The sequence below is a fragment of the Nomascus leucogenys genome, chromosome 3 (assembly GCF_006542625.1).
Source record: "Nomascus leucogenys isolate Asia chromosome 3, Asia_NLE_v1, whole genome shotgun sequence".
NCBI lineage: Eukaryota > Metazoa > Chordata > Mammalia > Primates > Hylobatidae > Nomascus > Nomascus leucogenys.
In genome coordinates this window covers 132,695,298-132,708,000 of record NC_044383.1, presented here as the reverse complement: position 1 = coordinate 132,708,000, position 12,703 = coordinate 132,695,298, and the positions used below count along the sequence as shown (strand labels likewise).

Here is a 12,703-nt window from a genome sequence, read left to right as displayed (position 1 = left end):
AATATAAATGTCATGTTATTTTTTCCATATGAGTTTGAATTGTAACTCAATTACCTCTTGAACGCTTACTGTCTACCCATTATCTCCTTTACAAGTGAAACCAAAGCAGCTGATTGAAGGAAATGAATTATAACACCATCAGAAATGCACTTAGATTTAACTCTGTGGGAGAAGGAAGTTCCCATGGCCACCCTCTTATTTATGCCAGATAAAGTACTCCTATAGAGTTTATTCTAACACCGTATCTTTAGCACAAGTAAGAATTAACAAAGGCTTTTGCAATAAGTACGCTAAAATGTAGCTCTACCAACAAGTGCTAAGCACTTTACCTGGATTCAACACTTGATTCTCACAAGGACCCTCACCAAAACAATAATGCTGATTTATACAGATCCTGAGTTTAAAGAGGTTCTATCACTTGCCTGATACTTATACACTCAGTGTTGGAGCAGATATTGAACTCAAGCAGCTTGACTCCACAGTCCAAACTGAACCACATTCTATGTGTTGGAATGACCTTAACTACAAGTTCAGCAGGAGAAAGAAGGCATCATTACTTTTATTTTCATAAAGAAAGATCTCAGAGAAAGTTTTAGCCATTTTCACAAAGATGAAGAACCATCAGTAAATCTGCTAATGTAATGTTTCTCACTATCAAAAAATATTGCTTAAGGCATCAGTATAAGAAAACGATTTTTAATGTAGAATTAAAAACACAATAGTGATTTTTTTCTATCCACATCACTAGACATGTTTCAGTAAAAATAAAAAGCCATAATTATTAAAATGTCCCCATACAAATCATCATAATATATTAAGAAAAAAGATAAAAATTTATTAATAAAGCACACTACTAGAGGTAAAAACACATATTTTTGACTAGCTAATAAAGGATGAGGTGAAAATGATAACCTACACTCTGGAAGCACCAAGATAGATGAGCCAAAGCTGAGACTCAAAAGAGACGCTCTAGTCTTCCTCCTGATAACCTCCTGAATAGGTTGAGGTATCATTTTTTTACAGCATGTTTTCTTTCAACCTGATACAATTTGTTTAAAGGCTACTATACCTAGACTGTTTTAGCTGGTACAGAGGACAAAAGTGCAGTAGCTAAGGGGTCTTTAGAGATAATTTGTAAGTCCAAATTGGAAAGATATTAATTAAAATGAAAGATCTCCAATGTGATTTTAAGTGAGAGAGAAACCCTAGCATTTTCACAAAAATAGTCGACCTTTATACAACGAGGCTATTATAAATAGATCTTGTACATCCACCCAGTCACAGTGCGATACACAAAAAGTGTGGTTGTCAGTGTCGTGATATAAACAATGACTTCTAGAGTCTCCGGCCTCACAGTTATTTTCTAAAACACAGTAAAAGAGCTGGAGGTCCACTGCGAGCAAGGAGCCAGATGTAGGCTTTTGTTTCATTTGGTGGCTGGCATCTAACCACGCAAACAAGTAACTTTGAATTTCTTTAATTTGGATGATGAGTATTTTTTAGAGCAATACCTGAAAGCGACCAGCAGAAGCCTGTCCCATATGTGGATACTTCTTCTGTGACAATTGCACTGTAACTTGGATAAGAGGCTTCTGTCTCATTGGTAGGACTTTGGACCAACACACCCACCCATCTGAGAACCCAATATTTATGGCAACCTTGAATAAGTTTATTTAGTTATTTCAAAAGAAAAAATGTATTTCTATGTTCCAAGGTTTTCCAGCATTTTAAGAAACAACTAAAATAGTTATTATTCTAAGAAATTAGGAGCTTACAATCTGATAGGGACTGCACAGAGTACTGCACTTCTGATGAGGATCTTGAACCATGAAGTGAGAATTTGAATTTTTCCTTTTCTACATCTTTGCTTCTCTTCTTTCCGATGTCTCTTGCATCTGCTTTCTCTAACATATGAAAAAATCACAATAAATATTTTAACTAGACAATCTCAAACTATATTTCTTATTCAGTCGTTGTCTGAAAGAAAAAAGGCCAAAATAATAGTATTATTTAATGTAAAATTATGCCATAATTTCTCCAAAACATGATCCCCTCTAATTAGAAACATCATGATAAAGCCAGGGAGAACTTTGAAAATTGAGATATATCATGAAATAAATGCAGCATTGCTTTTTATCTACTGCATAAAATTTTGTTTCATGAAGATAATTATTTGAATATATTTTATTTATATAAGATAGAATCAAGGTAATTTTCTCATTTTAAAAATAAAAACAAAACACGGCAAAGCCTGTACTGAAAGTTAAGTCCTAAATGTAGAGCCCTCTCAGATTTTTCTTATCTGGGTCCTCCACTTACAGGAAACACAGTTTTCTGACTCCAAAATATTTTCTTGTGGAGCCCAGATTCCGACCAAAGTCCCAAACCAGCATCTTATTGCCTACATGGCTTGGGTAATAAAACTCTTGCATCCAGAACTATTCCCACCATTTGAATGCTCATTCATATACTCAATCCATAAAACATATTCTTCTTCAACCTAAAATACTTTTCTCGAAGATTTTGTTAATTCCCTAACAAATCTGTCTCAATTCTGAGACAGAAATTGTAGATTTCTGTCATTTCATTCTCTGCATCATCTGTTAAGTTTGTAATCATCATTGATCAGGTTGCTCATCTTTAAAATTTTCATAAATAAAAACTGTGACATTATCTACTTTTAATGTTTCTGAACATCCAAAATAGACATGTTTCATATCTTAGCTTTTTTTTTTTTTCTTTTTGACAGGCTTTCACTTTGCAGCCCAGGCTGGTGTGCAGTGGCAAGGTCTTAGCTCACTGCAGCATTGACCTCCCATGCTCAAGCAATTCTCCCACCTCAGCCTCCTGGATAGCTGGGACTACAGGTGTGCACCATCACACCTTGCTAATTTTTCTTTTTCTTTTCTTTTTATTTTTCTTTTTTATAGAGACAGGGTTTCACCATGTTGTCTAGGCTGGTCTTGAACTCCTGAGCTCAAGTGATCTGCCAGCATCAGCCTCTCAAAGTGCTGGGAATACAGGTGTGAGCAACTATGCCCGGCCCATATCTTAGCTTTTTCAGTAGATTTAACACTTAAATTAGATATAAAAGTAAAGATAACTATAACTTCAATCACAGGATAAAACATTTAACCAGGAAGTTTAGGTCTTTAAAAAGTTTATTATCAGAATTTTATTTGTGAATTTTCTATATATATTACCTTAATTCAATAAATCTAATTTTAGGAAGTGATATTTGAGTGCATGTATAATTTTCAAATAGGACTTTAAGAGCTTTCAAACTTCTATTCAGAATTTGTGACTTAAAAATAATACATAATAAAAACTATAAATAGAAAAAAAATCAAACTGTTTCACATAGAAATTTGGATAGTATACAACAGTGCTCACCAAAATGTGTTTTTGCCAATACCCTAAATAAGGATTGCTCCTCTGTCATTTCATCCCACCCATCTGGCAAAACCCCACTCTGAATAAACTTGGCAGCTGAGTCCCACTAGAGATGATCCTCCCATAGTTCTGCAAACCTTGCCACATCTATTTTAAATCTCTGTGAGAATCTACATCTTCCACCTCCACCTCACTTTCAGCTCATAGCTAGGCTGTGTATAAACAAAAAGTAGAAGTCTTTGGTCTGAAGTCTTCATCTTCTCCTACCAAACCCGTTACCCACCTACACCTGTATTCACTCCCCCATGACCTGTGCCCACCTATGAGAATGGAGGAGCCATTGCTCTCCCCGGGTTGGCCCAATCCCCTTCTAGCTGGGGTGTGGAACTTGCTCCTTCTTCTCGGAAAATGTATACTACTATTGGCCTGGCGCGGTGGCTCACGCTTGTAATCCCAGCACTTTGGGAGGCCGAGGCGGGCAGATCACGAGGTCAGGAGATCGAGACCACGATGAAACCCCATCTCTACTAAAAATACAAAAAAATTAGCTGGGCGTGGTGGCGGGCACCTGTAGTCCCAGCTACTGGGAGAGGCTGAGGCAGGAGAATGGCGTGAACCCGGGAGGCGGAGCTTGCAGTGAGCCGAGATTGCGCCACTGTACTCCAGCCTGGGCGACAGAGCGAGACTCCATCTCAAAAAAAAAAACACACACACAAAAAAAGAAAATGTATACTACTGCAGTCATCTCAGTGTGATCTTTCCAGTCATCACTTAAAAAAAACCCAATTTTCCTTCACTACATCCACAAATACATATTCTCTCTGCATCCCACATTCTTCCCTATCAGCTTCCACTTTGCAGTTTCCTGTTCTTCAAGGCCAAGCTTCTCACAGGGTTGTTTATACATTCTTTTACTTCCCACTTCCTTCTTACTCCCTCCAATGTATCTTCTACTTCTATCACTCACAAGTGCGCAATGACCTCTATATCACAAAATGTAATTGAGAAATTTAAATTTTCATCATAGTTCATCTTCCCATCTTCCCAGAATATTTAACATAATCTCTGGTTCTTGGAACACCTTTTCCTTTGGCCCCAGTGACAGAATGCTCTGCTGATGTTGTCCCTGCTCCCCTGGCTGGTCCTTACTCTTCATTCAGCAGTTCATCATTTTGTGCCAACCTCTTAGATGTTCCGCTTCTACAGGTCTCAGTCTCAGCCTCCCTCATCTGCTCACTCTATACTGTCTCCTTGGGAAATATCATTCCTGGTTTAATTTTGCAGGCATTTGTCAATGACTCCCAAGTGTATATCACCAGCCTAGGAGTCTTGACATGAAAAATCGACTCGGTTGTCTTCAAGTCACCTCAATTTCAATATATTCAAAATCATTTTGTGATCTCTCCTAAACGGTACAACCATCTATCCTGCTTTGCAGCTTGGAATTCTACCAGTCATCATTGTCAAGTTCTGCCACTTTTTACTTTTTAAATAGGAGAAATACATGTTTAATGGAAATTGAAAGCTTAATCTATCTTCCTAAATTAATACTAGATTAATTTGGTAGCATCAAAGTAGAGAATTGCTTTTGATTTTCAAAGAAAGCAAAATGTGGAATAATAATTAGCATATAGTAAACACCGTTATAAGTCCTAAAGTCCTAGAAAAGAAAGATCTTAATTACATGGCTGTTGTCACAAAAACTTAAGAAAGGATAACGACAACAAAGATGCATTTCTTAGGGAAGCAGGAGCCTCAGAGGCCTTGAGAAACCCCATTTTAAGTTCAGCTCCATCTTAAGACTAACAAGGCATATTTCTTGCCAATCATGACCCACAGTCATTACATGTTTATAGCTGGAGATACAGCCTAACGATACCTGCAAGGGACACACTCTTACAACAGCAGAATGTCCAGATGTCTGAATACCCATAGCAATATGTCCATATGTCCCAATGCCTGTAAAAAGTATGCTTTCAAGATAATTATTGTTATGCTTTGATGTACTTAATGCACTAAAATGCCAAGTATAACTTTCTTTAAATCAACAGAATACTACATTTTGTCATGCTGTCAAGACAGCTGAGCTTAACTTGGCTTTTACATAGATAAGACTCCTATATAAGAAAAACTGGGCTGGGTGCAGTGGCTCACACCCGTAATCCCAACACTTTGGGATGCTGAGGTGGGTGGATCGCCTGAGGTCAGGAGTTCAAGACCAGCATGGCCAACATGGTGAAACCCTGTCTCTACTAAAAACACAAAAATTAACTGGGCATGGTGGTGCGTGCCTGTAATCCCAGCTACTTGGGAGGCTGAGGCAGGAGAATCACTTGATCCTGGGAGATGAAGGTTGCAGTGAGCCGAGATTGTGCCACTGGACTCCAGCCTGGGCAACAAGAGTGCAACTACATCCCAAAAAGAAAAAAAAAAAAAAAACAAAAGGAAGAAAAACTGAAAACAAAGACAGCACCTTTCTTTGCTTGCTGAAGATGCCCTACTCTGTAACTGAGGAGGTTTCAATAAACTCTCTCTTCTTACTCCACTCTGTGACTTGCCTTGAATTCCCTACTGCATGAGATCCAAGAACCCTGTCTTGGGGTCTGGATCAAAACCACTATTTCTAGCAACACATCAAATACAATTGTAAGGCATTTATGTGCAATGTCCATACTGAATCACATTTTGATGTAAAATATCTTACCCTTTGGAACTTTGTCGCTTTTCTCAGGAGCCTTTAGTGTTGTCAAAGAACTTTCAGGTTTGAATTCCTTCACGTCTTTTACTTCCTTTCCATCCTTTATTTCTTTTCCCTCCTTCCCTTCTTTGCCTGGTTCTTTTAATTTAGAATCTAACATTGCTATTTTGCTTTCAGAGCTGGCCTCATCTGACAGCTTAAACTCAGGCAATATTTCTTTCAGAAGCTCCCAGACTTTGTCCATGTATCCCGGGCTAAGAGAAAAGACAATATTAATTTCCAAACAATGTTTTTTTTTCCTTGAACTTCGTAAGAAATTACTGACAGAAAAATCAACTTGCTATTTAATGAATAATTTCAATTGTTAACTCAAATTTTTAGTTAAAAGAAACAGTATTATATATTAGACATTCAAAAAGCTTTCATTGCATGCCTACTGTGTGCTGGGCTTTGCTGATACAAAGCGACCAAAATCACGGTGTTATCTCAGAGATCACTCGCCCTGGCAGGGAAGCTAATCACGTTAACAACCAGGAGAGGGAAAGAACATGTCCTTGAGCATCTATTAAGTGGCAGACATTTCTGCATGCATGATCACTTACGCAGAAAGTCCTTAACTTACTAGGCTTCTCTGTGGAATGTGACAGTGTTGTTTCTTGCTTTTAACTCTTCCCTGAGGCTTCCATAACGTCCCTCTTTCCTGGTTTTCTTTCAGTTGTGATAGAAATGACTTGCAGCCTCCTTTGAACGCTCCCTTTCTTCTGCTCACTGTTGACAATTTAATTCTTTTCCCACAGCTCTCCTCTTGGTGTTCTTGCCATTTTACATAGTATGTCCTCATATTTTGAGTTTATCCATAAATGTGTGTAACCTCTAAATCACTAGTTCCAGCTCAAACCTCTCTCCTGATATCCAGACTCACACATACAACCACCTAATAGGTATTTGTCCCAAATAAAAAAGAAAGTAAACAAAAACGTCCTGCATCACCTTCTACTTAGTACTCAAAGCAGAAAATTGACAATGACCAAGATCTCTCTTTAAAATCCTCTTCAAATAAAACACAGTGTCAGTTGGATCCTACCTTTTCTCAGTGCAGTGGATCACCTTTTCTCCATTCTCATCACCACTTCCTTGGCAGAAATCCTCAGAAGACCCCCCCAAGAATACTGCACAAGCCAGTCTCGCTGTTCCACTCCTGCCATTTGCTGTCCTAAGGCTCTGAGCAATCTTTCAAAATCATGAGTCTGATACAGTCATCCTCCTGTCTGTAATCCCTTAGTGACATCTGATCATTTTAAGGAGGTTGTAAAAGTGTCTTAGCATGGCATAAAAGGCCTCTCTATCTGTCTAGATCCTATTTACCTTTCCATTCCCACATCCTATTCCTCCTCTAGAATTCCATAGCATATAATGCAGAACCACGTGTTTTTCTGGGATGCACCCTGCTTTCTTCTATTTCCTTGATATATTTTCTTCTGTGAGTTGGATTCCCCGCCTCAATCAGCTTCATTCATTTCAACTAATAACCTTTGAGATAAATTCAAGTATTACCTTCTGCAGGAATTAAACTATAGGTTTCTGTTCTGAGTTCCCAAAGAATCTTTTACACTCTCCTAGTATTCTAGTATAGCCTTTAAAATTTTTTTAAAAATTCTCATTTTGCACAATTCATTGAGCACATACTGTATCCCAGTCATTCTGTGTCACTGTTCTAAACACAGAAGGCACTACATTGAGCAAAACAAAAGAGGGTCCCTGTTCTCGTGGACAATTTTACATCCAATGGATGGATACAACAGAGAGAGAGATAGAGAATAACAACAGTGATAACTTCCATGATGAAAATAAAATAAGGGAAGCTGAAATGTGGCATAACTTGGGGAAGGAATAACTTAGATTGGATGCTCAACTAGGCCTGTCTAAGGAGTTGATGGTTAAGCTTGGTGAGACCCAAAAGTTGTGACATACCCAGCTAAGTGAATAATCTGATGAAAGGTCATTCCAGGCAGAAAAAAAAATAAGAGTAGCCCATGTAAGGACTGTAAGATAGAGTGAGTTTCATATATTTCAGAAACAGAAAGAAGACTTGGGTGACCAGTAAATGGTTGCCAAGACATCGATGTGTTCAGTGATGAGGTCAGAGATTGTGTGTATCAGACAGTGTAGATCTCTGAGGATCATGGTCAAGACTGTAAAACTTCATTCAAGTGTAACAGTTAAACACTGAAAGGTTTTAAGCAAGGAGAACGACATGATCTGATTTATACTTTAGAAAATTATTCTGATTGCCAACTTAACTAGAGGAGGGTAAAATAGACTCTAGGAGACCAGTTATAAGTCTATTACATGTGACCAGTGGTTGAACTAGGATGGTAATAATGGAGATGTAGAGAAACAAATAGCTTCAGAGTAAGTAGAGAATGTACTATTGACTGAGCTTAGTGAGAGATTTTATGTGAGAGGCAAAGAAAATGAGAATGAAGGATGACTTCTAGTTTTTTTCTTTAGCTTAAATAAATAGGTGGACGGTAGTGAAATTCACTGAGATGATGCATTCTAGGGAAGGTGCAATTTAGGAGGTTGAGAATCAAGAGTTCCTTTCTGGATATTCTGAGTTTAAGATACACTTTTGACATCCACATAGCTATGTAACTTAGGCAGTTGTAGATAAATACAGTCTAGAGTTCGGGCAATGGTGACCAGGCATAAACTCGAAAATCATTGTCAAACAGTTTGTTATTTAAAGTTACAGGACAGGAGCCCTGCTACATACCATCACTTAGTAGCTGTACCGTGGTTGAGGAACTATCCAAGAAGGCTGAGAAAGAGCAGAAAATAAGGAGAAAAACCCAGAAAGTGTGTTGCTGTGGAAACCAAGGGAAGCAAGCGTTGCAAAAGGAAATAACTTGTTTAAGAGGGTCACATACTGGGATGCAAGTAAATGAGGCAGGAGAGGTGACCACTTGACTTGACAATGTTAAGGTCTTTGTTGACCTTAAGAAGAGCCATTTTACTGGTGTGGTGGAGAGAGAAGGTCAAAGAGTCAGATGAGAAGAAACGGGGAGTTGAGGAGATGAAGACAGTGTGTACAAACCACTCATTTATTAAGATTTTTTTTTTCTGAGGAAAACAAGAGAAATGAACTGGTGGCTGGAAAGTAATAATTGGTTTCCCTGTGCATCTCTGATCTGCTCGACTCCCTGAACTGCCTCCTATTCATCCCTGGATCTCCACTACCCAGTAGAGTGGCCTTTAGCACATTTTATATATTTTTTTCATTTGATCCCATGACAGCTCTGGAACATAGGTTATACAGTCTTAACTGACGCTTAAGAGGTTGTTAAGTTATATGGCATCACACAACCAGCAAATAATTGAGTCAGGATAGGAACAGACCTTTCTGAATCCAAAATCTAGGATGTATTTCCCATCTACCATATAAAATATACTACACTATGAAAAAGACCTATTCAAACACCACGGAATGAGACCATATAACTTCTTGGACCATTAGGTTTAAAGACAGGGTGGCAGAGTGCTATACTCACAGACAGACCATGCATCAGAGACACGTGCCAACAAGAGTCCTTTGAAGTGGTTGGATTTCTAATTCCCACTCAGACGTGTCACTGACTCTGCTTCTATTATTACATGGAAAATTGAAGATATTCTGTTCTGATTTTCCGAGGTAAAATTTTATGAATTTTCTAGTTGTGAATTATTCTGATCTCTTGTTTCTTTACCATCCTCTGGTAGAATTCTGATGATTTCCTGTCTCTGGTATCTCTACTGACTACTGCACAGAGAAAATTGCACAGGAAAAACTGTACGCTTTCCATCAACACTAAGTATAAAAATTTAGAGAGCTCCATACTTTTAAAATCTCATTTTCTCTCTACTTCTCTTACTAACATTGTACACATTATGTCAGGAAGTCATTTAGATAATAGGAAAAGGTTTTCCAAAAGAAGTTATAAAAGAGTGCTATCTTGGCCTTTCCTAAGATTAAAACAAGATCAGCTCCTACCCTCCAGTTTTTTTTCCCTGAAAATGCTTTTATTTGAACAAAGCAACACCTAGTTTATTCTGCTGAAAATATGGTGAAGATGGCAGAATCCAAGTTACTAGGGCCTGTCTTCAACCTCCTCTAATCTCTATCGACCCTGGGGAATTGCAGCTTTCTATTACCAGTCAAAGATCAGAGATGGTCCAGGTTGATAACTGTACTGTGGATTTAATCATCTTGTAAAAGTCAGTATCTGAATTGATGGTACATTCAAATCTATTGTTATAATTCTTTTCTATGCACCTTATCTTTATTTGTTTCCAAATGTCAATGGTAAAATGATAAAACAGTGCATCTATATTCCTTATGTATTAAATAAAACGATCGTGAAATTATAAGTCAGCACTAAGTTGAACAATGTCTCTATTCTATTCTTTACCTAATAGCTATTTTTGGACATAAAGAAGCAATTTCTATATATCTAGAATCATATGAAAGAAAGACTGTGGGTTTTGGACCAGCAAGACTTACATGTTCCTAGTTTGGGGGAATTCAACCTCTGAGAGCTTTAGTTTACTCATTTGAAATGATGTACACCTAGTTGATGGGGTCATATGGATGATTAAATGAGACTATCCTTTCAGGACTGTGATTTTTAAATGAGAAGTAATATACTAAAATACTTGATGCAAAATAGCTGTCTTATGATTATTTCCATATAGATGTGGCCAATTAAAAGTTGCTTTTATGTTTCTATGTTGAAGTAAGTATGATAGGTTTATAAGTGTAAAGGGAAGTTTGCAAATGTTTTACCATAATAAATAATTACCATAGTTTTAAAATTTGTACATCAGATATTTAAAGATTAAATTCATAGTATATATATATATATATATAAGTGTGGGAGACCTGCACATGCCACCCCAAAATATGAAGGACTGCTGAGCTACAGGCAATTATGAAGCAGATACACGGAAACTCTTGTTTTCCCTCTATTTGCCTAAAAGCAAGACATAGATTTACAAAAACCAGGAAGTATCCTCCCCCTCACTCCCTTGTGCCAGAGAGAACAGATGTTAACCACTGAAGACAGCTTTGGACCCTTACTGGCCTGAAAATTGTACCAGAGGAATGTATATGAACAAGCTTTCGTAACTAACCTTTATCTATCATTTTATTTGCCTTCCCACAAGTTGCCACCTGTAGAAGCTCAAAGTCATTTTCTTTTGTCTTGTCACTTCTGTAAAAATTGACTGTTCTTTGTTGTAGATTTCCCATGGAAATCTACGTGGTAATAAACTTCTGTGTGTTTTTCTCTTGTTAATGTGTCTTCTGTTACAGGAGTCAGTTCCAACAAAGAACCTATGGGGGTCATTCTTCTCCTACATAAGGAAATAGAATTTACCCTGAAATTCCCAAGGAACTTTATATAATACTATAAAATGATATTTTCCCCCAAATTTTGCAAAACATGACCTTTCTTGAAATTTTGTTAAAGGCTAGGAATATTTTAAAGAAATCTTGGGAAGAAAGAAAAAAAATAGATATGAGCAATTTAATAGTCAAACGTACTGAAGAGAAATGACTTCTGGAAACCACCCTGTGAGCGCATGAATAACCGTGAACTCCCCCAGCTCTCTCCTGTCTGCTACATGAATGCTAAAAAAGAAAATGCATAATGTTATAGGTAGCAAAATTTGAAAACACATAAAGATATATAAGAACTAGGAATCATTAATAAACAGCAATATATTCTGATTATTCATTACAGACTGTATTAAAAAGTACTATCCCAGAAGCCAAATTATTTGTTAAAACACTGAAGTAGGATTTATAATATAATTAATTTCATTTGTATTTGCAAGGCATGTTTATATGCTTTATTTTTTAAGATCTAAAAGTAACATTAATGCTATATACATAAAATATATTCACATTATATATTATGAAATATATAATTAGTGTATAATCCATTTTTGTATACTTCTTTTTAAAACAGAACAGTCTCTTTCATCATTCTGATTTCAGTAATTATTTTAAGATGTCTTTGAAGCTGTGTGTTAGATCAGTCTCATCTATGGCAAGTCAAGATGGGCATCAGAAATCCTTAGATAACTGTGGAGAAACCAGAAACATCTGTTCTGTCCTGTACAGAAGAGTGGATCTGTCAGCTTAGCATAAAGTAAAATGAGGATATGATTAACCAAGTATCACTATTCTCATTTAGATCTCTTATTTTTTTTCCCTGAGGTTATTAGTCTATTTACATTTACACACAAAAATGCCATATCTCCCTTCTGCCCGGGAGTCATGGCTTCAGCTGACTATCCGTCAATGGTGGTGTTAATGGCATTACCAACACATGTGTGCTTTTCTTCAGAAAGATATCTTACTATCTTAGTCACATATGCCATTATTTTAAAATGTGCACTGTTTTGTTGTTTATGGATTACAAATTTCTATATGTCTACCTATTTCAAAGATAATAAGTGTCTATTGGGATAGACCCCAGACTAGTCTAAACTCCTCATTGGATAAATTTATGAAGTGACTTTGCAAATCAAATAATGCTCTTTTCTTTGCATATCTCACATTGACATTGA

The 12,703-nt window shown here is 37.0% G+C and overlaps 1 protein-coding gene across 2 annotated transcripts in view; it reads right to left on the bottom strand.

Annotated features, from left to right (window-relative positions):
• ADGB (androglobin) overlaps positions 1 to 12,703 on the bottom strand; it is a 198,346-nt gene that overhangs the window by 138,863 nt on the left and 46,780 nt on the right. For both annotated transcript variants that reach the window (XM_030809809.1, XM_003255848.2), the window contains exons 7-9: positions 11,673 to 11,759; positions 6,098 to 6,345; positions 1,776 to 1,904 (exon numbers count right to left, since the gene is read on the bottom strand). In XM_030809809.1, the coding sequence (XP_030665669.1) occupies positions 1,776 to 1,904; positions 6,098 to 6,345; positions 11,673 to 11,759 (464 nt within the window). The remainder of the gene's footprint in view (positions 1 to 1,775; positions 1,905 to 6,097; positions 6,346 to 11,672; positions 11,760 to 12,703) is intronic.